At 39.4% G+C, this 26,030-nt stretch overlaps 2 protein-coding genes across 2 annotated transcripts; both read right to left on the bottom strand.

The window, feature by feature from the left end:
- Positions 1-990: 990 nt before the first annotated feature.
- Positions 991-10,373, bottom strand: LOC128011527 (TSC22 domain family protein 4-like). Its single transcript, XM_052594017.1, has 5 exons — positions 9,871-10,373; positions 7,833-9,196; positions 7,209-7,369; positions 2,406-2,457; positions 991-2,209 (listed from the first exon to the last, which is right to left on the bottom strand). Exons 2-5 carry the CDS (start codon positions 8,535-8,537, stop codon positions 2,069-2,071), a joined length of 1,059 nt encoding a protein of 352 aa, XP_052449977.1. The 5' UTR covers positions 8,538-9,196; positions 9,871-10,373; the 3' UTR covers positions 991-2,068.
- A 785-nt stretch (positions 10,374-11,158) lies between these two features.
- On the bottom strand, positions 11,159-12,518 carry LOC128011528 (2-acylglycerol O-acyltransferase 2-A-like). Its single transcript, XM_052594018.1, has 3 exons — positions 11,717-12,518; positions 11,530-11,609; positions 11,159-11,449 (listed from the first exon to the last, which is right to left on the bottom strand). Exons 1-3 carry the CDS (start codon positions 11,862-11,864, stop codon positions 11,375-11,377), a joined length of 303 nt encoding a protein of 100 aa, XP_052449978.1. The 5' UTR covers positions 11,865-12,518; the 3' UTR covers positions 11,159-11,374.
- Between the last annotated feature and the right edge of the window lie 13,512 nt (positions 12,519-26,030).

Below are 26,030 nucleotides of genomic sequence, written 5' to 3'. Positions count from 1 at the left end.
AAGAATCCTGGATAAAGTATCACAGCTTCCCAAAAACAATCTGAAGCAGCAGAACAGTTTCCAAACTAACGTTAATCACAAAGCATCATATTATTATTATGATTTCTGAAGACAATGAAGACAGGAGAAATGACGCTGATAAGTATATATATATATTTTAATCAAATAGATAACTCACAGCCTTGAAGAGGATTAGAATCTCCTCTAACGGATCGCAAACTTTTGAACGGCGGTGTACAGAAACATAAATATATATAACTTACAGATAATATTCGTATTTATATACGTGTATTTTAAATCTAACTGCTGCTAAACGTTATTTAAACACACACACACAGTCACAACAAAAACGGCCTGTTTTCATTCATTTACCATAATTAAAACTCAATCAACGGTTTCTGTATTTATTATCCACTTTAGATCTGCAAATCGCGTAACGTTCTTTACTGCCTTTAAATCACTAGAATCTCGAGATTAAACACACTTTTAACTCACCTTCAACTTCAAAATATGACTTCAGCTGTTGTGCGAAATAAAAACATTGCGTTTTCCAACGAAATACAGGAGAACAGGTTCAGAAAACATGTAATTTGAGGAAAAAATAAAGTCCATCTCAAACTCCCTCCATCTCTGGCGCGCTCTGACGCACTTCCGGGTGGAGCTGAGTTTGGTGCGCAATCTGCGCATGCGCGGAAGGCTCACAAAGATAAATATACAGACAATATATGCGTGTTATATTCTACACAAACATATTTTCTTTTACCGTCTATGATATTTAATCAACTCAGCACGAAGATACGCTCATATTTACTTAATCATATACACACAAAGCAGATGAAACAACGGTTCTAGAAAAGCGCGGTTCATACTGAATAATGTTTTATAATGTAGAGATAAATTCGCTTTGTGGGCAAATATTACACTTCCAACACTTCTCTTAAAGTCAGTTATGGAGAAAAAAACGATATACTTGAGCAATAACAGTCAGAGTCAATAATTATATGTATTTATTACATTTGGTCCACATCTATGTTTACAGTAACAGTGAAAGAAATAAGCAGTTAGTTTATTATGTGACAAGATGTTTGCTTTGGAAGCCCATTTCCACCACAGAATAAAAAATTAATAAAAAAAAAAAGTGTATTTCTATCTCACAATTCTGACTTTTTTTTTAACCCAAGATGAAAAAAAATATATATAAACTCAGGATTTTTAACTTTGATTTCTAGCAATTCTGAGTTTACATTTCACAATTGTTTTTTTTTTCCTAATATATATATATATATATATATATATATATATATATATATATTACTCTCAGAATTGTGAGTTATAAAATCATAAATCTAAGGGGGGTTTATTCCTCGCAATTCAGACTTTTTTCTCAGATCTTTTTTCAAATTCTAGATATTTGGAAATTCTGTTATTTTGTTTGTCACAGAATAAAAAAATATATATAACTCTTCAGGATTGTTATAAACTCGCAATAGTGACTTAACATCTCAAAATTCTGACTTCTTAAATTAAACATGCTATAAACTCACAATTGAGATATAAAGTATGAATTGCAAGAAAAAAAAGTCTGAATTGTGAGATATGATTTTTATTTTATTTTTTAGCAAAAATGGGCTTCCGTGGTTCCAGTCAAAGCGGTCAAAACGAATGAAACTCAACTTGATTCAAACATACTTATTCTCTGAGAAGAAGTCTTGACCTGGTTTTGAGGATGTTTGTGTGATCTCTGCAGTGAGAGTTATTACATCAATCATTATTCAGCAAACTAAATCCCAACCAGTCCTGGTTTAACCATCGCAACATAAGAAGACTTGTTAACCTAGTTGTGAGCAGTGCTTTCTCTCTCTCTCACACACACACACACACACACACACACACACACACTGACAGACAGTAATAAATACAGGCACTGTTTAATGCGTCATCAAAATCATTATTGACTAATTTCTTGATTAGTTGTTACTGCGTCTTAAGGCACTCATCGCTCAATACAGCACACTTTAACAGCTCCATCCCTTTCAGGCTGAACTACATCTCCCATGATGCCCTTGGCTCAGTCTCTGTCCCGGAGCGCTCGCAGGATGTAGTTTTCTCTCTCCAGCTGAGCGTTTCTCTCCGACAGCTCTTTGATCTGTTCTCTGAGCACCTCCACCTCCTCTCGCACCGCCAGCATCAGGTGAGACTTCACCAGGTCCTGCAGACAAACACACGTCCTCAGAGCACGCACCCCTGGGGATTCGAACCCGGACCCTGGTGTCTACGGCTTTAACTGCACTTTATATTGTGAATACACACAGTTACAGTTTACACAGTTACTACTCCAAATATTGGAGGATACCTGTATTTTCTGTGATTATTATCATTATTATTATCATTCTCAATGTTCTCACCATGGCTTGCTCGATCTTGTTGTCGATGGCAATCATGCTGCTGTTAGTTCCGCTGTAATAGAGTTGAACAGAGAAGTACTTCATTAATTATTTCGTCAATCGTCAATTCACTGATTCAGCACAAACATAAAATAAAACAATCGTTAGCTGGGTTTGCAAAACTTTTGCGATATTTTATATATGTCGATAAAATGTTTCAAAATCGTTGCTTTGCTGTTCCTAGGTAGTTTCTGGATTATTTCTAGACCATTTCTAGGATGTTTCTAGGCAGATACTGGGTTGTTTACAAACAGTTGCTATGTTTTTTCTACGTGGTTGCTAGGCTATTTAGAGGTTGTTTATAGGGTGCTTCTAAGCAGTTTCTCAGCTGTTACTGGGCAGTTTTTAGGGTGTTTCTAGGCATGCCAAGATCGTTTTCATGCAGTTTCTTGAAAGTTTCTAGAAATGGCTCTTGTCCCTCCTACAACATGCATCTGTGGGTTTTTTCAATCTAGTAAGTGAAATGGTGCGTTAGATCACTTAAGTGAGGACTCATTCATGTCTGAAGCACAAACGCTGCAGTGCTTTCTCTGCTCTGCATTACTGTGGAAACCAAGCTATTCGACTTAAACAGCAGCAGAGCGCACGCAGTCCTGACTGTACGTGTGTAACACTGATGCTATTGTTCTGAATGTGCTGGCCAGCACATGGTTCTCATAACAGCAGCACACGACGCTCTCAGTCTCCACAACCACAAATACATCATAAACCACCCAAAGAAAACCTCAAGTCACAGCATTATGCACAGACTGAACTAACCCAGTTACCTGTGGAAGAACAGCAGGAGGGAAAGGAGGGTGGCGTCAGAGGGGCGTGGCTTCCGTGTGTGAGTATTAGCCCCGCCCCTTTCTGCTCTCACAGAGGAAGTCAATGAACTCCAAACGGGATTCTGACATTTCTGATCGCTCACACAAGATGAGCCGGGATTAACGTCAGGTGGAGCTATATGTGTTTCTGTAGATAAGCACATTTGCTCTTGTTTTGAAGTGGAAAAAGTTCTGAGGCCAGAAATTGTGTTTTTTGATGGAATACATGGTGAGTGCTTGCTGCTGATTGGTTCTTTGGTTTCTATGGAAACCGCCAAGCAATTGGCCCTCGGATAGTAATCGATCATCCCCGTCGGCCAAGAATCACAAACCCTTCGTACTCTTCCGGCGTCTCTCACTCGTTCTCCTGCGTGGGGGCGTGGCCTATGACACACAGCTGAGGGGGCGGGGCTCGACTCCGAGGTCAGACTTGTTTTCTCGTTCTCTCTTTGCGTTTGTTCACACGGAGGGAGTGAGAGAGGACGTGGCTGTTTTTTGCTTTCGAAAATGGACACCATCTTGCGTACATTGACGAACATGATCAGCAGATCACACACAAACACACGGAGAGGAAGCGCAATCGACTTCACGCGCCATCAGGAAGAGTCATTGTGTAATTGTTTCCTCCGACCCAGTTCAGAAACATCCGGACAGGATCTGACTCATTCACCCAAACTCAACACTCACATCAGCTGAACAACAGCCAGATTTACTGTGGCACAGAACGAACCGTCACCTTGAGATGCAGCTGTCCGTCATCAGCTGTTCAGTTAAACACACTACAAGCTACTAACTAAAAGAACTAGGAAAGAAAACAAACAAGATCTCAATCAGGTGATGCACTGAGCTTCAGTTAAACTAAAGTTACTCAGTGTGATTATTGTTAACTAAAACGAAGGCTTAAATGATTTAGATTATTTTTTCTTAATTGAAATGAAATTATATAAAATATAAATGTACAGTTGAAATCATAGCAATGTACTCAGGGTTATTATTATTTACTAAATGTTAATGTTTATTTCTGTTAATAAAAATAAAGCTGGAATTATATCAAATTAGATGAAGAACTTTAAAAAGAAAATTAGAAATGCTGCCTTGGCAACTAACTGAAACTAAGCTGAAGCACTAAAATTACTAACTGGGAAATAAATAAAATTTAAAAGCAAGAAAAAAAAAAAAAAAAGACTAAAAATGGAACTACCGGTAAATGAATAAAATCTGAAAATATAAGGTAACTTGAAATATGAATGAAACTACAATAGTATAAAGATAATACTAAATTGAAACCGGATCCACTGCAGTTTAATTAAAATTGACCACAAAAAAGACGAGAAGATGCACAGCAGAGAAGAACAGAGAAGTGCTGATTCGACTAAAGAATGCAGTGAAGTTAGGAGCGTCCTGGAGTCCTGCTGAGACCTCAGTGGTTCATCACGAGACGCCGGCGGATTCTGAGCTGTAATCCATCAATCCCAGAAATCCCAGCAGCAGCGGATGGATTTGAGTAATCTGTGGTGAAAGTCCACCTGTCTGAGCCGGAAGCTCAGCGGATCTCCTGTCTCGGGACACGAGAGAGTGTGTGTGTGTGTGTGTGTGTTCTCATGTGACACACAAACACACAGGACACATGTAAATGCAGAGTCAAACACACACACATCAATACTGCATTCTTTGATTCTGTTCTCCGCCCACTGTCCTCCGCAGCCAATCACGGCTCTCGCTGGGATTTCTGGCCCGCCCACACAGATCCCAGCATTCCACACTCCACCCACTCCATCTGACATCACACACAGACACAGACGCATCCATGTTCACACACACACAGTTCACCAGTCAGATTTCATTTGTGGTAAATGGTAAATTTTCATTTTTGGTCATAATGGTAAATTTTATGAAATTGAGATTTATACATCATCTGAAGCTGAATAAATGATCTCTCCAGTGATGTCTGGTTTGTTCGGAGGACAATATTTGTCTGAGATACAACTATTATAAATCTGGAATCTGAGGGAGCAAAAACATCTAAATATTGAGAAAATCATCTTTAAAGTTGTTCAGATGAAGTTCTTAGCAATGCATATTACTAATCAAACATTACATTATTTATTTACGGTAGGAGATTTACTAAATATCTTCATGAACATGATCTTTACTTAATATCCTGATGATTTCTGTCATAAAAGAGAAATGTATAATTTTGACTCATACAATGTATTGTTGTCTATTGCTACAAGAGTGTGTGTGTGTGTGTGTGTGTGTGTCTGTGTATGTGTGTGTGTGTGTGAGAGTGAGAGAGAGAGAGAGAGAGAGAGTGAGTGTGTGTGTGTGTGTGTGAGAGACAGAGAGAGAGAGAGGGAGTGTGTGTGTGTCTGTGTGTGTGTGAGAGAGTGTGTGTGAGTGAGATAGAGTGTGTGTGTGTGTGTGAGAGAGAGAGTGTGAGAGAAAGAGTGTGTGTTGCATGTGTGTGTGTATGAGTGAGAGATAGAAAGAGTGTGTGTGTGTGTGTGTGTGAGAGAGAGAGAGAGAGAGAGAGAGAGAGAGAGAGAGAGTGTGTGTGTGTGTGTGTGTGTGTGTGTGTGTGTGTGTGATCAGCTATCTGATCTGTGATCCACGACACCACATTAGCGTGATGACAGTTTGAAACAGCCTTGATAAGAATCTCACACACACACACACACACACACACTTCGCAGCTCAGTTTTTCTGTCGTTCTACTTTCTTTCTAACTCTTCATGAATGCTGCCTCTATTCCTGCTCTAATGCAGCTTTAAACTCAGAGAACGACAGAATGAAAGGGGAAAATAAACATGAAGCCCAGGAACGTGCTTCACCTAACACACACACTCCAACTGTTCACACACACACACACACACACGTGTGAACAATGCAAAAATAGCTCATGTGCTCGTGTGAGTGTGTTAGGAGACACACAGAGCGTCACCTTTCTAACCTCTCGACTCACTAAAAATACAAACACACTGAACTCACACCTAAATACAGAAGAGCCACGACTGGTTACGTGTGAGACGAGCTCAGCGCTTCAGACGCCTCAAATACAAATCAACACTCAGTTTAATAAAAGCATAAAAACTATTCATTGTTTGAATTACCTACAAAAAGGACATGATTTGAAAGACGAGACATTGTTTCTATATCAAAGTGACAATATATAAAACAGAAAGTTCCCAAACAATGCTATATTTGTTTGGTACACATGCGTTACATTTCAGTATAAATACACGTGATTTCAATGATATCGTTGCGCTGTCATTGCCGTTAAACCCCGTTCACACCAGTAGACGATAACTATAAAGATAACTATATTATGTATTCCTGAATTGTAAATCTCTTTGGATAAAAGCGTCTGCAACATGACTAAAAGTAAATATATTAATTTCAACACAAACAAACCAAATAATTATATTACAGTATGCTACAGTTTTGTCGTCTGTCGCTTTAAATGCTTGGATTTTGATTGGCTGTCAATGATTTTAATGTTCATCAGCTGTTAAAGTCGTGCTGTGGACTTACTGCTGTTCTCCTGACGATTGTCAAACGTACAGTTATCGGTATAATTGTCCTTGTTACTGTAAACGGCCCTTAAAGGGTCAGGTCACATGATTAAAGTTTTCCTTTGTCTTTGTCTTGTTACAAGCGGTGCATAGATAAGATCTGTATAGTCACAAATAATGTAGTGTTGTTGCCGTGGAGATATTGTCTGTTTCCAAATATGGTAACATTTCCGTCACACGCTTGAGGTATTCAGCCAATCACAACGCACTGGATAGCTGGCCAATCAGAGCACACGTCGCTTTGTAAAAATTTACGCGTTTCAGAACGAAGAAACAATAATGTACATTATATGGAAAATAATTATTTTTTTAACCTTAAACCACACAAACACATTGCATTACACCAAATACACAAAACAATGTTTGTTAGCATCGTTTCGTCTCACCCGTCGTCTCCCACAAACTCAAAGGCTTGGCTCATGCCGAACATGGACTGCGCCAGCGCGAGAGCGGAGGGCGTCTGGATGGGTGTCAGCGCTGGATAGAAGGGACTGTCTCGACCCGGGCGAGATCCGGGCGACGTCGGCTGTGAGCGTGTGGTCCGCAGCTGCACAGAGAAAACATACACAAGACTTGATACTTTAGCAGCTCTTTTCACTTTGAGATCACTTCACATTTCAGCTTTTAAACCATTTAATCACCAAGTATTAATTATATTCATTTAAACTGAGACACCAGTTCACATTTACAGCTCTGTGAGTTAAACCATGGATCGATTTCTGCATTGTTCTGAACCAAAACAAAATGCTTATCAACTCTCTGCCAGCAGGTGGCGCTTTCGGAACTTGTGCAGAAATATAACTGTTTCCACGGTAACTGCAGAAAACCGAACAGCAGCACTCATGTTCATTTAATGAAAACATAGCCTTTTGAAGTTACATTGACCATTACATTAAACCTTATCGCAATTCTGATCTTTCGGTCCACAAATTTATTTAAATAAATAAATCAAATTAAATAAACTGAAGACATTTTAAGGAAACCCTGAAGACGAGTGTGCGATTGCTCACCTTGCCGGCAGCATCCATGTCGAGGCGCAGTGGGGCGGGTATGTTGCGCATCCGCGGCGTGATCGGCGACCTGATTGGCTGTGTGTCGTGTGTGGGAGAGGGCTGGCCGTTGTGGGCGGAGTCTGTCCGGCATTGGGTCAGCAGGTGGGTGGTGCCCTGCGAGTGTACCATGTGATCTGCCTGCACGCTCAATGATTTGAGTCTGGCTCCGCCCACTGCTCCTTCAGCTCCGCCCAGCCCGACTGTCTCTAAGGACTCCAGCGAGTGGGCGTGTCTCATGCTGTCAATCACACGGCGGAGCCCACGCTCCTCAACTTCCCTCTCCATCACATCCACACATGTCCAGCGGCCGCGTTTATACGGCTCGCCCGGTCCTTGATCCAAACGCACGACGCGGAAACGTGACGCCCCGTCTAACAAACTGTGCTTCCTAGCCGTGACGGGCGTAGTCGGCTGACTGGAGCTCTGCTGCATCTGGAGGGCGGGGTTATGGCGCAGAGACAGCCCATTGGATAAGATTTGAGTGGGCGATGCAGTCTGGCTTCTGGGGCTCCTCCCATGGGCGGGGTTTCTGGCGGAAGGGGGCGTGGCTCTTTGAGTTCCAGGGCTGAGCAGCTCTGGTGGATGGTGTTCTCCAGAACCCTGATTGTAGTCCGACGTGACGCTGGTGATTTGAAAACCGCTCCGTTTCTTTCCGCCACTCATTTTGCACCGAGCCGTGTGACGTTAAGCGCTCCAAACTCGATCTTTGTTGTTCATTATTTTACAGTAGAAACCGAACAGCAAAAAGCTTTAAGAAACTAATGTCCTAACCATTTGGTTTTCTTCCGCTCAGTCTCTCGAGTCAATCTGGATTAGATAAATCATATTCTCTGTCCGCAGGTAAAAATCTGTTAAAACTGAAAACTTAAACAAATTTATTCCATTGCATTTGGCTCTGTCCTCTTTCTCTCTGTGGCTGTTTCGAGTGTAACTGCAGCCAGTACAGTAATAAGAGCAGTTCTCTGCCCAGCGGTTGCGCAAGGCTCGGCTCTGATGGCTGTTTCCTCTGGCAGTCGTACAGTATGTGTGTTCACAGCTCAGGACACAATCCAGAGGTTGCTGATCGCCATGCATGCACAGATCTGATACTCTCAAGATCAAACAGCCTAACCGAAAGATGGTAAGAAAATAAACACCATAATTAGGGCGTTTTACATGATTTCTTGCTGCAGCTCAAGGCCTGAACATGTCAGGATATCATTTTAGGTCTGCAGGACAAGTTTGGTAACTACAAAAACCAGAAGTTCTGTTTCCGTCGATGGTGATCTGTATGTGGAAAAACCAAAGGGTGACGAGAAACTCAGCAAGTTTAGGAGCAGAACCTGCAAAGAATCAGACTCAATTTCAATGCCTGGAGTTAAGGTCCTGACTGCTCATTTGGTTCAAATTAAAAGTGAATCATGCATTTAACTTCAATTACAAATAGAGCAAGAAACTCAAACAACTTAAATAGAATTAAACTGTAAATGCTACAGTTTTGGCTGCAAAAAAAAAAGCATGCTTTTAACATCAAATTAAAACTACAGCAGGAGAAAAAGTTCAGCAATTTTGTGCAAAAGCTAAAAACATGCACCGAGTAAAAGGTGTGTTGCATTTGATTGAGTTAAAAACATATCATGCATTTAACTTCAAATTAATACTGAAGCAATTACAAAGGTTCAGCAATTTTGTGCAAAAGCTAAAAACATTAACTTTATTTGATTCAAGTTAGAAATGATCGTGTTTTAACCCTCGAATTAAGTGTGCACGCTCAAAAGTTACACTAAGAATTAACTCCAAGTTATGTTGCATATTTGATATCAGGTTTTTATTATTGATGCCGAAACTCGCATATAATCAGACCACGGTTAGTACAGTTCTGGGATGCACGGGTTGATTCGAATTAAAACCGGAGTCAGATTTGACGCACGTTCAGTGTGTCCTCTATCGCCTGAAGCAAACACCCGCATACAGAAGAGGCATTGCACAACAGCACTGAAACCTGACATGTACTTACAGAAAACTGACCCGCATCGACTCAACAGATGACAGGAATCAGAGCAGTTCAGTCGCAAAGAAACAGCACAATCAGACCCGAAGCCCCCCAGAAATCTGAATTAACCCTTAAACTGAGCCTGCAGTCACTTTAAAGAGTCAAGTTACACACAGTCGTAAATTTTGTGAACTTTAACACACTAAAGACTCAGTTCACATGCTGCCAAAACCCCTAGAGGAGAGGGAATATTCCGTTAATAAAAACAAAGATTAAAATCCCGTTAGATTCCTGGAGACTGATTGAGATTGATCATCCACACCCGAGAAGTTTGTTTATTCTTCATCAGTTCGCATCAGATTCACCCGATAATCTACACATCGATACAAACAATGCGATTTCGCTCTTCTTGCGCAGACTCGGACTGGATTTTCTTTAAAGCGACACTAACGAATTTAGATTTACAGATTAATTCTCCTCCTAAGAAACTGTTGACAACTTTCCATCACCCGGAAGTTCCGCCTCTGTGTCTTACTATGGCGAGGGATCATGAATATTAATCGAGCAGCGCGACGAATCAGCGACGGGCTCACGCGATTAATATTCATGAGCGCATCCTTCGCTTTAGTACGATGCAACATTTGGACAAACGCGCTTAAACTTTACTTGTAAGTTAAGAGATTAGACATTCAGACTTACAAAACAGACAAACTGCAGCTTCGGTGCAAATTTTTTATATATTATTTGCAGCGACGAGTAAAATAAAACTAAGTCGAGTTAGAGATTGCGCGTTTACACTGCCATCTAGCGGCTATTCCAAATAAGCGCATCTTCATTATTTATGACCCTGGAGACACAAGTATCAATTTATGCATCCTCTGAAAGCTGAAAAAAAACTTTCCATTGATGTATGGTTTTTTAAGAGGACAATATTTGTCTGAGATACAACTATTTGAAAATCTGGAATCTGAGGGTGCAAAAAAAAAAAAAAAAAAAAAAAAAAATCTAAATATTGTGAAAATCATCTTTAAAGTTGTTCAGATGAAGTTCTTAGCAATGTATATTACTAAGCAAACATTATTTTTTGATATATTTTTGGTAGGAAATCTACAAAATATCTTCATGGAACATTATCTTTACTTAATATCCTAATGATTTTTAGCATAAAAGAGAAATATATAACTCACACAATGTATTGTTGTCTATTTCTACAAATAAACCTGTGACACTGATGACTGCTTCTGTGCTGCAGAGACACATTTAGAATAAACAAAAGTTCTTTGCATATGTAAACACAAGTAAATACATACAATTGTGAAAAAGCACTAGTTTATTTGATTTCATTTTTCCAAATCGATTCACAATTCCTGATTAAAGACCAAAGAGTAACCCACCACAATAAACATTATAAATGCACATCTTCCATCCCATCAATAAAGTGTACGAGCACAGGAACCGAACAAGCCAGAGTTACGGATAAGACCGAGCTGTCACGTGACTAGTGTTATCATCTTCTGGTAGTGCTCGTTCAGATGAAGTTGAGATGCTTGTCCTCTGGGATGCCGTAGTGTTTCTTATTCTCTTCGAACACCTGCGTCAGAGCCTGAAACACAAGCAGCAGTGAGTCGAGTGTGGACACAGAGATGTAGATTAGAGACGTGATGAAGTGTGTGTGTGTGTCACCTGCGTGTAGAGAGTGTGTAGAGCGTCGATGTCCTCTTTACTGGGACACGGATTCTGATCCACAGGAATGGGACGCCCCACTACAGACACACGAACAACACTCAGCACTACTGGACTGGACTGGACCCCCCCAAATAACTACTTCTGAAAACACAGTACAATCAAACACTTGTGATTTAGCACGCACCCACGGTGTGAATGGGCTTCCTGTACGGCAGCAGGCCGAAGCTGTACTGGAAAACTCCTCTGGCGTGAAAGAGAGGCATAGCCACGCCCATTATCCTCTGGAGGCGTTCCTGAACACGGCGGAGGGCGGAGCCTGTGGGATTCTCCATCTGATCGAAGAGCTCGTTCTCCCCAAACGAGAAGACAGGAACCAGCCACGCTCTACACACACACACACACACACGCGTACTGTCTCTGAAACACTCATTCTGTATGATTTATAAGCGTTTTGAATCATGGGGACACTGAAAACGTCCTCATTGTAACACACAGGTCATTAAACACATTTGAGATACAAATGTTGCAGTTTATAATCTGTTACAATGTCTTGTTGCTAAGTAACAGTGGACACACATGAATGAATCTTTTTACGCTTGGATCTGGATACATGTGTAGATATGATCAATGTCTGGTGTTTGTTCAGTTGTGGCTGTGTATTATTATTTATTTAACCCTTTGTTACCCTGAACTACATATAAACGGCTGATCGGTGGCACAACAGTAATCAGAACGCTGCTGGAACAGAATTCACTGATTCAGTATTTCATGCGTGCACTATATTCAAAAAAATGGTTTAATGAAGGATGAGCGAATTTCACTGCACTGATATTTTTAAAATAGCCTTTTAAAGTTTTTTTTATGGGGATATTATGCATTGGTGTAAAAACACACTTTTTGGACAGAAAAACAAAATGCACTTTTTACTGTACCAGTATTTTAAATCAGCATTGGTACTGGCAAAAAAACAACCTTACCTTGCCAAACACACACACACACACACACTCTCTCTCTCTCTCTCTCTCTCTCTCTCTCACACACACACACTCTCTCTCTCTCTCTCTCTCTCTCACACACACACACACACACACTCTCTCTCTCTCTCTCTCACACACACACACACTCTCTCTCTCTCACACACACACACACACACACTCTCTCTCTCTCTCTCTCTCACACACACACACACACTCTCTCTCTCTCTCTCTCTCTCTCTCACACACACACACACACACTCTCTCTCTCTCTCTCTCTCTCTCACACACACTCTCTCTCTCTCTCTCTCACACACACACTCTCTCTCTCTCTCTCTCACACACACACTCTCTCTCTCAATTCAATTCAATTCAGAAAGCTTTATTGGCATGACAAAAATACATTTTGTATTGCCAAAGCATCAAAAAAACAACATAGAAATTGATTTTGAACATTAAGTACACCAAAATTATAATAATAGTTAAAATAAAATAAAACATAATAATATAAGATTAATAAATAAATAAAAATAAAAAAAACACACAAAAACTAAAATAAACTAACACTGAACTTGGAATTGAACATTATATACATGTGTGTAGGTCTGATGGGGTGTTAGGCTGTGAGTGTGTGTGTGTGTGTGTGTGAGATTGGGTGTGTCAGGCTGTGAGTGTGTGTGTGTGTGTGTGAGATTGGGTGTGTCAGGCTGTGAGTGTGTGTGTGTGTGTGTGTGTGTGTGTGAGATTGGGTGTGTCAGGCTGTGAGTGTGTGTGTGTTCATTGGATGTTTGCTGCTCTGCTCTTCCCTCAGGATGTGGAGAGATGCTACAAATCTTGCTGCTAAATTGGAGCATTTGGCTTCTTCGCCAAGGATGAATCTTAGTTTTTGGGTTGGATTACAGGTGTTAAATTGGGGAAATATCTTATTCATTTTAGGGTAATATTGGTCTCTGATGTGTTGGTATTTGGGGCATTCTGTGAGGAAGTGCAGCTCGGTCTCCGGCACTCCCAGAATGCAGTGCGAGCAGAGTCTGTCCTCCCGGGAGAGCCAGGTCTGTCTGTGCCGGCCCGTCTCGATGGCCAGGCTGTGCTCGCTGAGTCTGTACATCGTCAGGGTTTTCCTGAGCTTCACATCATTCACTGTGCTCAGGTAGCTCGCAACAGTGTACTCTCGATTTAGTGCCGAATAACATTCCAGTTTGTGTTGGTTTTGAGTGGTGTTTGTCCAATGGGTGATGTACTTGTCTTGTTCTGTGTTGATAATTTGTGCAGGCCGAATGTGTGTGAGTGTGTGTGTGTGCTGAGGCGAGCTGATCTCTGCAGGAGAGAGCTCAGTCAGTCTCAGCACCAGCTGGCACAGGGGACTCCTCGTTACGCTCAGCTCTTGCTGTTTGAGGGCTTTATAATGGTACGTGTTGGGGTCGCTTGTTTTCAGGTGTTTCCAGAATTTGATGGCTCGTTTTTGGATGTTGAGGAGGAGAGGGTATTGGCCTAATTCTGCCCTGCATCCGTTGTTTGGTGTTTTTCTTTGGACTTTGAGTATTCTTTTACAGAAATCTAATTGTAGAGTTTCAATCGGATGTTTTTCCCAATTTAAAAAATCAAATTTTATAGAAGGACCCCACACTTCACTGCCATATAAAACAATTGGTTCAATTATTGATTTGAAAAGTTTGAGCCAAATTTGGATTGGGATGTCAATTTTGATTGATCGTTTTATGGCATAGAAAGCCCTCTGAGCTTTCTCTTTGAGTTCATTCACAGCCAAAGTAAAGTTACCAGTTGGAGTTATTTTCAGGCCGAGGTAGGTGTATGCTTTTGTGCTCTCAATGGTTCTGTGTGAGAGTGTGAATGTGTGTGTTGGTCCCTGAGATCTGGAGCGTTTCTGGAACATCATGACTCTAGTCTTCTGGAGGTTGACGGTCAGGGCCCAGGACTGACAGTAATCCTCCAGCAGGTCCAGGCCGTCCTGAAGCCCCTCTTTAGTGGGCGACAGGAGGACCAGGTCGTCTGCGTAGAGTAGACACTTGATCTCTGTGTCGTGGAGAGTGAGACCTTGAAAGGGAGCATGTTCTAACATATTGGCCAATTGGTTGATGTAAATGTTGAAGAGGGTGGGGCTTAAACTGCATCCCTGTCTCACTCCGCGCCCCTGGGGGAAAAATTCGGTTCTTTGGTTTCCAATTTTGACAGCGCATTGGCTGGCTGTGTACATCGATTTGATCAAATCATAGAATTTCCCCCCTACTCCACTGTCGATAAGCTTTAGGTATAATCCTTCGTGCCAGATTGAATCGAATGCTTTCTTGAAATCAACGAAACAAGCAAAAATTTGTTCTTTGTTTTGATGTACATATTTGTCAATTAGTGTTTGTAATGTAAAGATGTGATCGGAAGTGCGACATTTTGGAAGAAAGCCAATTTGGGATTTACTCAAGGCATTGTGCTTCATAAGGAAGTGTGAAAGTCTGGCGTTTAAGATGCTGCAGAGAACCTTCCCCAGGTTACTGTTCACACAGATGCCTCGGTAGTTGTTGGGGTCTAGTTTGTCTCCGCTCTTGTGGATGGGGCTGATGAGGCCCTTGTTCCAGATCTCAGGGAAGAACCCTACACACAGGACATCATTGAACAGTTTGAGCATGGCCAGTCTGAAGCTTTGGTCTGTGTGTTTCAGCATCTCGTTCAGGATGCTGTCTACACCACAGGCTTTCTTGGACTCAAGGACTCCTAATTTTTCTTCCAATTCTTTCATTGTTATGGGGAAATCTAAAGGGTTTTGGTTTGTTTTAATTGATCTTTCCGAATTGTCTAGTTTATTAATTATTTCATTTTGATTAGAATTTTTAATTTCAGTTGGGGTGTATAATTCCTGGAAGTGGTTTTTCCACTTCTCCCCATCTTGGATTGCCAGAAGTTCTTGATTTGGTTTGTATAGCAATTTCCATTTATCCCAAAATTTGTGTGAGTTTATAGATTTTTCAATTTCTTCAAACTGGCTTTGCAAAAACTGTGCTTTTTTCCGCCGGAGTGTGGCTTTATACTGTTTCAGTGCCTCACAGTAAAGAAGTCGGAGGTCAGGATTATCTGGTTGTCTGTGTTTTTGATTTGATAAGTTTCTGAGTTTTTTTCTCAGAGCCTTACAGTCCAAATCAAACCATTTGTCAGTATCTAAATATTTTTTCTTTGGTTTAACGATTGCCAAATGACTTTTTTGTGCTGTTTTGTAGAATATGTTGTTTAGGTCTTGTACTTCCTGATTGATGCCGAATTGGTTTTTAGGGTATTCCTGTATTTGGAATGAATGTATGAGGGATTGTATTTCTGAAGAATCGACGGCAGTGCTGTAATTACTGGCACTGGTTTCTGTCCATTTGAAAAACATTATTTTGCTCATTTGATATGGGGTCCTAATTGTTTGGGGTGATGTGTCAGATTGCTTTATATAGAGGATGATTTGGCTGTGGTCTGAGAAAGGTTTCAGGGGTTTGACTGTGAATGCCCTCAGAGAGGAAAGGTCGAGATCTGTGATGGTGTAGTCTACAGTGCTGTTCCCCAGAGCTGAGCTGTAGGTGTATCGGCCGAGCGAGTCTCCTCGCAGTCTCCCGTTGACGATGTACAGAGCCAGTCCTCGGCAGAGCTGCAGCAGCTGCCGTCCGTGAGCGTTCACCGTTTCATCACAGTTTTGTCTGCTGGGGTGAGAAGGGTATAAGTGGTTATTGCCTGTGATGAATCTGCTACCGTGCGATTCGATGAAATCTAATTCTGCTCCTGTTCTGGCGTTTAGATCGCCCATAAGCAGCACATTTCCCTGGGCCTGGAAATGGCTGATTTCTCTCTCTATGTTCTGGAAAGTTTCCTCTTGGAAATACGGAGACTCGAGGGGTGGAATGTAAACTGCACAAAGGAAAACCGGCTTAGATGCTGATATCATTCCTTTTTGTATTTTTAGCCACAAGTGATGTTGTTCTTTTTTTATTAGTTCTATGGGCAGTTCAGATTTAATCCATATTATCATCCCTCCCGAGTCTCTCCCTTGTGTGACTGATGAGAGTTTGACGGATGGTAATATTATCTCTCTGTATCCTGAGGGACAGCTAGTGAACGCATCTCCTCTACACCAGGTTTCCTGTAAGATGATGACATCTAGGTCTTGTAGTTCTTTCATAAAATCAGAATGTCTACTTTTTAGGCCAAAGACTGAGAAGTTTAGACCTTGAATATTCCACGTAGAAAAACTAAGTGATTTCATAGCAAACTTTTAAATTAATGTGTATGGTTTGTTTGCTATTTTGAGAAAAGAGAAATGATGCAAAATTACTACAGATTAAAATTAGAAGAATGAAAGATGGGATTAAGGTTGTGGTAGGAACTCAAAACATCAACAATTCCATATTAAACATAGATTGATACCACAGAATATATATAAAAAAAATAAAATCTTTTTTTCTTTTTTTTTTTTACCACTGTCCACTGTGTGTTAGTAGGTGAGAGCAGATGATACTCAGCATGTGTTGGATGTTGTGGAGTTCAGCGTTAGGGTGGTCTGCTCCTCCGCTGACAGCTTGGGCGTAGCTCAGTCTGCCTGGCTGGGTCGGGCTCTGCTGTGGACGGGCTTCAGCTGCTGGAGCTGTGGGGCTGTTGTTGAGCGGTCTCTGTCTGTAGGGGTCCTGTCTGGGTGCTGGAGCTCCGGGCGGTGGACCTCTGGGTGGTGGAGCTCTGGGTGGTGCTCCGGTCGGGGCTCTAGATGAGCTGTGGACTGGGATGTAGTTTGCTGGAGTGTGTCTCGATGGATTGGCTGGGTTAGGGCTGGTTCTGCTCCACCTGGGGCTGGTCTGGTTGGTCCTGTATAGAGTGACATCTTTGAGTCTCTTTGCGAGGATATGTACCAGATTCTTATAAAGGTGGACGTGGTCGTATAGACATTCAGTGTCCAGGTCTGGATGGTGGGCCAAGTGGACGTTGGGCAGGAGGGCACAATGTCTAGAGATTCTGGAGTTTATTTTATTAATTGTGTTGGGATGGAAATCTTTCCTCTGAAGTAAAGTGGACAGGATGATTTTGGAGTTGGGGAAGGTTTCTCTAGCTTTATCCACGACGGCTCTGAGGGAGTTCGACACTCGGTCCTGCTGGCTCCGCAGGTCGTTGGTGCCCGTGTGGATGATGATGTGGCTGGGCCGGCCTAGCTGGGACTCTGTCAGGAGCTCCAGGGCTTTGTCAGTGGTGGGACACCAGAGTTTAACAGCTCTGTGCTGGGGGAACAGTTTCTTTACATCGATGAATTTGCCGTTTGAATCGATGAGTAGAGCTATTTCGGGTTCCTCTGTGCTGGCTGGTGCTGGGCTGCTGTGAGACGAGGAGTCTGGCAGGGGGCGCTGTGACGGCTGCGAGCGGGCTGGGTCGGGTCTCTCTGCGCTGAGGGCTGGGTGTTGACTCTCTGGGCTGGAGGGCAGTGTTTGAGCTCTGTGGGTCTGCTCTGGCTCTTCTCTGGCCAGGAGGAGCTCTCTCAGCTGCTCTCTCAGGGCCTGGATCTCGCTGTGCTGCTGCTCTCTCTCCTCCTGGATCTCTCTCAGCTGCTGCCTCATCTCTGCTGTGGACTGCTCTCTGTCCTCTAGCTGGAGTCTCAGGGCGGTCAGCTCACACTGATAGCTGTCCTTCTCTGTCTGAAGCTTCCTGGTCTGCTGTGTGAGGGCTGACAGTCTCTGAGTTAAGAGCTCGGTGTTCCGCTGGAGTTCATTGTGAGCTGCACATGTGTCCAACTGCTGCTGTTTGAGCACAGTTTCTCTGAGCTGCACCATCTCCATCACACACAAACCCACTCACTTCTCACACACACTCACTCACACTCACTTCTCACACAAACTCACCCACTCACACACTTCTCACTCACACACTCACTCCTCACTCACTCACTCTCTCAAACACTCACTCTCACACACACACTCACTCACACACTCACTCTCTCACTGACACACTCTCTCACACACTCACTTCTCACTCACTCTCTGAAACACTCACTCTCACACACACACACACTCACTCACACACTCACTCTCTCACTCACACACTCTCTCACACACTCACTTCTCACTCACTCACTCACTCACTTCTCGCACAAACTCACTCACTCACACACTCACTCCTCACTCACTCACTCTCTCACACTCTCACTCACTCACACTCTCACACACTCTCTCACACACTCACTTCTCACACACTCATTCACTCACTCACTCTCTCACACATTCTCACTCACTCACACACTTACTCTCTCACACACTCTCTCTCTCACACACTCACTCACTCTCTCACACACTCATTCACTCACTCACTTTCTCACACACTCTCTCACTCACACACTCACTCACTCTCTCACACACTCATTCACTCACTCACTTTCTCACTCATTCTCTCACTCACTCACTCACTCACACACTCTCTCACTCACTCACTCACTCACACACTCTCTCACTCACTCACTCACTGTTTTATACAACTCACCAATATACATGTATCCACTTAAAGAAAACTAAATATTTTCTTACAACCTCAGGTGAATTCTTCTGGTACATCCTGAAATGCAGTCACAGCAGGCTAACAGGTGCATTAGAGCTAACATTAGCACCAAGCTAAGACTGTTTATTAAAGTCATGGAATAAATCATGGAACTTATCCAATGTCACGTCAGTTCATTAAAAGTTTGACAAAAATGGCATTAGAACACAATGAAATATTTGATTTTCTTTCACCATATGTTTTATTGTTACAAAAGTGTGTGTTGTAGCATGTCTAATTATTGCAATGCATTAAAACAACTTAATTTCTTCACATTTATTCTTAAAATAGCATTCTTATATGTTTTATTTTTCCTCAGAAATTGTGTGTTGTGTATCTGGTTATCAAATGAAGGCATAAAACATCAATTAACTTTATCTTTAAATAATTGAACATTAATCTATTTTTTTTTGGAAAACAAAGGGGATTCACTATTAAAATTAAAACATGCAAGAAATATTGTGTGATCATTCCTTAAAAAAATAAGTTTTAATAATTTTAGTAATGGTAGTATGTAATTGTTTTGTTATTTATTTCAAGCTATTTTGTTATTTATTTTAATTTATTATTTATTACTGTTGTTTATTTTATTTCTTTCAATGTATTGATGTATTTATTTCATGTTAATTTGTATTACTATTATTTCTTTCAAGCTACTTCATTATTTTTATTATTTACTTTATTATTTAGAAAGTATTATCATTTATTTATAGTTATTTAATTTATTTTATTCTTTACATTTAGTCATTTATTACTAGTTTTTCTATTAAAGTTATTTCATTAATTTAATTTCTTAATTTATTACTCTTATTTATTTCATGCTACTCTATCTTTTTTTTCTATTTATGTGTTATTTTATTATTATATCCCTGCCCTCAATATCTTGACAATTTTCGAAAAATTTATTTCATAAAAACATTAGATATCTGGCCCATATTTCACCTAAAAAAATATAAATTATTTTCAAACCAAACTGCACAAAACTGATATGATCAAATAGTCATTGCAACATTGTCCCCCATTACTTTAACTTATCTAAATTTAACCAGTTTCAAATTATTTTTTAAACTTATATGAGATTCAACTCAACTTATTAACTCTGTTTAAGTTAATAAGGAATTAGTTGTAAAGTACATTTTAATATACTTAAACATTTAAGGCAGCAACTTATTTTTCACAGTGAAGAAATAAAATCATCCTGTCACAACACAACAAATCTTCTAAAAATCTACTAAATATAATTCATCACGATTCGAATAAAAATTTAATTAAAAATTGCAAATAAATACATAAAGTCAATTCAGTAAAACGTGTTTTGATATATTTTATAAGTAATCAAAAATGATATTTTGATTTTGGGTTGATATACAGTATAAAACTTCTGCTTAAGATTTAAATTACTACAAACAAAAATGCTATTTCTACAAATATTCACTTTTCTAAACTTTTCTTTTATAAAACACAGAAAAACAGGTGTCTTTACAGCTATGCATTTTTCGAAAATCATCAGAATAAATAATCTTTTTTTTTTTTTTTAGGATGCAATATTTGAAAATCTGAGGGAGCAAAAAAATCTAAATATTGAGAAAATCATCTTTAAAGTTTTTCAAATGAAGTTCTTAGCAATGCATATTACTAATCAAACATTAAGGTTTTATATATTTGCAGTAGGAGATTTACTAAATATCTCCATGATCTTTACTCAATATCCTAATGATTTTTGGCATAAAAGAGAAAATGTATCATTTTGACTCATACAGTGTAGCCTATTGTCTGTTGCTACAGATGTGACTTCTGTGCTGCAGGGACAGAGTTATATCTGTGTGGAGTATTACTGTAGGGAAGTAGAGTTTCTCACCCAGAACTAAGAAGCTGAAGACCCACTGCACGACTGCTGCTGTCTGCAGACGCCTGCGCAGAGGAAGACGCAGAGGAGCGAACTCGATCTTCATCTCTCCACACACACACACACACACACAGATTCAACAGTCTGTCATTAAACACACGCCCAGACACACTTTCTGTCTTCAGACTCCTCAAATTTGTCGCATGAGAATCCAAAACCTCAGCGCGCGAAGTGCTTACACTCGCCTCTTCTTCATCGAAAACTATTTTTCTTCTTCTGTTTGGACGCGCAAAGCTTTATAAAGTGTTTATGAAGAGTTATGCGCGCGATCGGAGGCGGCTCTGTCCCGCGTGTTTCGTGCGAGCGCACAACTCTCGAGCGCCAGTGACGTCACCGACCCGCCCTCCCGCCCTGCGCCAATCAGAGCGCGCGGATCTCACAGGTATCTGCGCGTGCGCCATACAGCTCACAGAGAACAGATTGTGTTGTTGTCTGATGATATTATTATTAAACATCAATACATTAATTTTACAATGTAAACAGAGCTGGGTAGATCACTTACGAATTTTAATCCATTACTGATTGCAATTGGCGTGACACAGATAGACGTAATCCGTTATATTTCACATAATCAGACTTTTAACCTATTTTTTCACATTGATTTCAACAGGACAATCTTGTACCAGTTAATACTGAATAATAAGTGCATTAAACATTAAGTCAAGATTTCCCAAACTGGGTTCGTGTTAAATCTAATAAATAAATCATTTTAAAAAAAATTAAAATAAACCATTTTAAAATGAATCCAAATGAAACACTTAGGCTATTGAAAAGCTGAAAAATTAAATATTTTATTTGTTTACCTGTATGTGACCAAAACCAACAGAAGAGACCCCTGAACATGCAAATGTGATTACATAAAAAAAAAAGAAAGTGGGGGTAACATATGAATATTTTCACACACACATCACAAACACACACACACACACACAAACACACACACACATACACACACACACAGATTTAATTGGTTTCTTTCCCAAATTGCATCAGCTGCTCTAGAATATAAGACAAAATTGCAAAGTTTTAGATTCGGACACAGACATTTATTCAATAACTGTTTTTTTTCCTATTTTGGTTTATGTACATGCTTCATTTTTTAAGATTAGCTGTTAAATTCCAGAGTTTTCTGTAACAAAGATTTTATTTCAAAAACAGTATCATAGCTATTAAACTATTAATTATAAATCTGCATTTAGAATGATCTCAAAGTGAAAAGAGCTGCTAAAATCTGATTTTGTTGTGGTTGTGCTTTAAAAGTCAATCATTATATTATCTGGGTTACAAATACTGTATCGTTTGATGGATTATTCTTAACATTTATTTTTGTTATTAATTTTTTTACAATGTAAATAATATTTTTCCTCAGTCGACTGATCTAGAGCTGCATGTTGATCTCTGAAATCACTCGGATTGAACTCAACATCTGTTTCATCATAATGAGATCAGAGAGAAGATACTGATCTATCTATCTATCTATCTATCTATCTATCTATCTATCTATCTATCTATCTATCTATGTTTATCTATCTATCTATCTATCTATCTATCTATCTATCTATCTATCTATCTATCTATCTATCTATCTATCTATCTATCTATCTATCTATCTATCTATCTATCATCTATCTGTCTGTCTGTCTGTCTGTCTGTCTATCTATCTATCTATCTATCTATCTATCTATGTTTATCTATCTATCTATCTATCTATCTATCTATCTATCTATCTATCTATCTATCTATCTATCTATCTATCTATCTATCTATCTATCATCTATCTGTCTGTCTGTCTGTCTGTCTGTCTATCTATCTATCTATCTATCTATCTATCTATCTATATCTATCTGTCTGTCTGTCTGTCTGTCTGTCTGTCTGTCTGTCTATCTATCCATCCATCCATCCATCCATCCATCCATCCATCCATCCATCCATCCATCCATCCATCCATCTATCTATCTATCTATCTATCTATCTATCTATCTATCTATCTATCTATCCATCTATCTATCTATCTATCTATCTATCTATCTATCCATCTATCTATCTATCTATCTATCTATCTATCTATCTATCTATCTATCTATCTGTTTATCTGTCTATCTGTCTGACTTCAGCTCAATTATCAAATGGGATTTTTTTTAACTTTCACCTTCGTATGTACGAACACTTTTTTTCTTGTTTCGATCAGATTTTATTATTATTATTATTATTATTTTTCATAAATTTCAGCTAACTGTATATGTTTAGTCACATGTGTAAAAAAAACCAAGTTCAGTTCTCTACAGTTTGCACAGTAAGTAAATACACACGCTGAAACTATGCTACACTGTTTCCCACACGTTCATATAACACACTGCTACAGAAGTCAGAGTGGTGTGTGTGTGCATGATCTTTATCTGTGTAGTGTCACAGTATCGACTTGTCCCACTAAACCTTTACCCACTGTTGAAATCTGTGTTCAAAAAAGCTCAGTGTGGCACAACAGCATTCAGACGAAATTACAGAAGACATTTTGTATGTAATATACTATATTCAGCTCACATGATGATTAAAAACTGCATTTTGGTGCAAAATAGGAGATTGAGAAAAACATATCTTACAGTTTTTCTCAGTCACTTTGGTGCATTTCTCAAATCAGAAATGAACTTCTCAATACTACTTGTACAACCTCCACATCATCTAGTCATTTATACACATCATAAAACCAGTTTCTCATTCTTCTGAACAAGTTGTGATTGCTTTGGTACATTCATGCAATTGATTACGCACATTTATCTGCGGTTTCCCACATTATCAGTTGCTAATGTCATGTTGATCAAAATGTATTACAGTTTTTCTCAATTGCTTTGGCACATTTTTCGAAACAGTCTTAACATTCTCTAAACTGTGAGTGCAAATCTCACAACTGTTTGCAGGAACTTCAGAACTTTATAGCATGTCTGCAAAATGTAGTTACTCACCCAAAGCATTTAATTCATGCCTCAAAACCTAGTTATTATGTCAATAATTTGGCCAAGGCCACCAAAATCTAAAGTATTTTTGTCATTGTGTGACCCACACTGGTCAAAATGTTTAGTTGTTTTTTCACCACAACAGTCAACAATGAAAATTAAGGTTTAAACAAAAATCTCATATTTGTTGAGAAAAGTCAATAGCATGTAAAAAAAAAAAATAAGTCTATGAATTCATTTTCAGTTTATTTTTGTACTTCATGTGTATATACACAATACAAGTGTATTTACTGTACATGTAGAGTAACTGACAAGAGTAACAAGATTTCACTTTACATTTCATATTTGTGTATTACCACAAATACACAAACAACAAATAACATTCATGGGAAAAAAACCTCTGACTCTTCTATTTCCACCTCTTCCTCAATTATTTCTTCCTCTACCACCGCCGCGTATTCTTACACGCCTTCCAATTGCTCTTGCATGAGCATGTTACTGCAGTGCAGGTTCTCAAAAACGTCTACAGCAGTGATTGTGCTGTGGGCAATCTACATATACATATATATATATACAGAGGTAATTTGCAATTAGATTGCGAATGCAATTAGAGGTCATGTGCCAATTTAGCAGACATTACAAATATTGTCAATGTCAGATATATTTTAGAATATACATTCATGTATACTAATTATGATAACTGAATAGATCGTTTTGAATGTGATGGCTTACACAATAAAAAATGTCTGAGAAGTTCTGAAGTGTTTGACAGTGTAACTGAGAATCGAGTCATCAGTTTTGATCAACAAGCCATATGCAATTATTTGTTGTCCAAACTGCAGACGGTTGTATGTACTCTTTGCACACATGTGCCAAAGCATTTGCAATTTGCTCAAATCAATAAGAAATTCCAATCTGATGTGAAAAAGAAGCGAATTGTTCAGACATCTGAACTTAATTTTTGGGGAAATAAAAAAATCATTTGAGAACTGAGCCAAAGCAATTGAGAAAAACTGTATATAGTTTTCTGTGTAATAGTCTTACCCCTCAAAACTTCTAGTCTTTAGTTCATCGTAGAAGTCATTCAATGCAAAATGGTTCATCTAGTTGTCATAAACTGCCAAGCACACTTTTTATTTTTATTTTTACACATTATTATTAGACTTTTTGTCAGTTTGGCATGAATTGTGCAAGTGAATCTTGACTAATGAAGAGAATGTAGATGATAAACCAATGATAAACCAGTTCTCTGAAACAGCTCAAAGGTTCATCTCATGAGTCTTCAGTTAGAAAGTTTATACTGTATAGACAGAGGACAACACAAGAGTTACACATTCTGAAAATGGACTTATTTTCATCTTTGTGCCCATATTTCTTTTTCCTTTTCTATATCACAAAGAGACTGTAAAGGGTTTTTTTTATTATAATATTTTGGGTCAGACCAGTAGTACTGTAAAAGTGTAACTGGGAATTCAGTCTAGTCTCTTTCAGTCTAACCACATACAGTAATGTGTAAATTTGTACTATTGTAATGGATATATGGCAGACATAAGCATATGGCGTACTGTTCAATACAGTAGTTTCCATCAGAGCATGCCTCCAGAGTACACTGTTATACTGACAACATGACTAAGCATTTTGACTGTCTCATCTGTAAACTATGACACAAGGACTTGTCATTCTGATGGCACTGACATGTTCATGACACAGATATTTATTTTTGACTGGCTTTTGCAGGTAATCCATTGTGTTTTGCTATTTGAACCAGTTTTTTTCAGAAATGCACTTCCTGTTTTGTAAATGTCTAGGATGATTCGAGAGCTTGATGAGCTTGTTCAGGGGTGTTTGATCAGGGTTATAGTGAAACTCTTCAGGACCAACGCTCTCCATCACTCCACAGATCCTGAGAATCAGACCCATGACCTCTGTGCTGCATTTAGATGTTTTAACCCAAAGTATCTTACAAAAGAGGAACAAACGCAATTTGTCAAAGAGCCAACATTATTTGTAATATGTGACCCTGGACCACAGAACCATGCAGTTAAAAAGGGTCAATTTTTAAAATTGAGATTTATGCGTCATCTGAAGCTGAATAAATGATCTCTCCATTGATGT

Source organism: Carassius gibelio, chromosome B23, assembly GCF_023724105.1.
Source record: "Carassius gibelio isolate Cgi1373 ecotype wild population from Czech Republic chromosome B23, carGib1.2-hapl.c, whole genome shotgun sequence".
NCBI lineage: Eukaryota > Metazoa > Chordata > Actinopteri > Cypriniformes > Cyprinidae > Carassius > Carassius gibelio.
Note: the sequence above shows the minus strand (reverse complement) of the source record. Positions and strands in the feature narration are given on the sequence as shown.

What these genes read in the sequence shown, in the direction of transcription:
- LOC128011528 (XM_052594018.1), bottom strand. Translation starts at nt 11,864, where the DNA reads ATGGAGAATCCCACAGGCTCCGCCCTCCGCCGTGTTCAGGAACGCCTC. An exon ending in GAAGCCCATTCACACCGTGG is followed by an intron (nt 11,610 to 11,716) that starts GTGCGTGCTAAA and finishes GTGTGTCTGTAG; the next exon opens with TGGGGCGTCCCATTCCTGTG. An exon ending in TACACACTCTCTACACGCAG is followed by an intron (nt 11,450 to 11,529) that starts GTGACACACACA and finishes CTTGTGTTTCAG; the next exon opens with GCTCTGACGCAGGTGTTCGA.
- LOC128011527 (XM_052594017.1), bottom strand. Translation starts at nt 8,537, where the DNA reads ATGAGTGGCGGAAAGAAACGGAGCGGTTTTCAAATCACCAGCGTCACG. An exon ending in ACATGGATGCTGCCGGCAAG is followed by an intron (nt 7,370 to 7,832) that starts GTGAGCAATCGC and finishes TTCTCTGTGCAG; the next exon opens with CTGCGGACCACACGCTCACA. An exon ending in GAGTTTGTGGGAGACGACGG is followed by an intron (nt 2,458 to 7,208) that starts GTGAGACGAAAC and finishes ACTCTATTACAG; the next exon opens with CGGAACTAACAGCAGCATGA.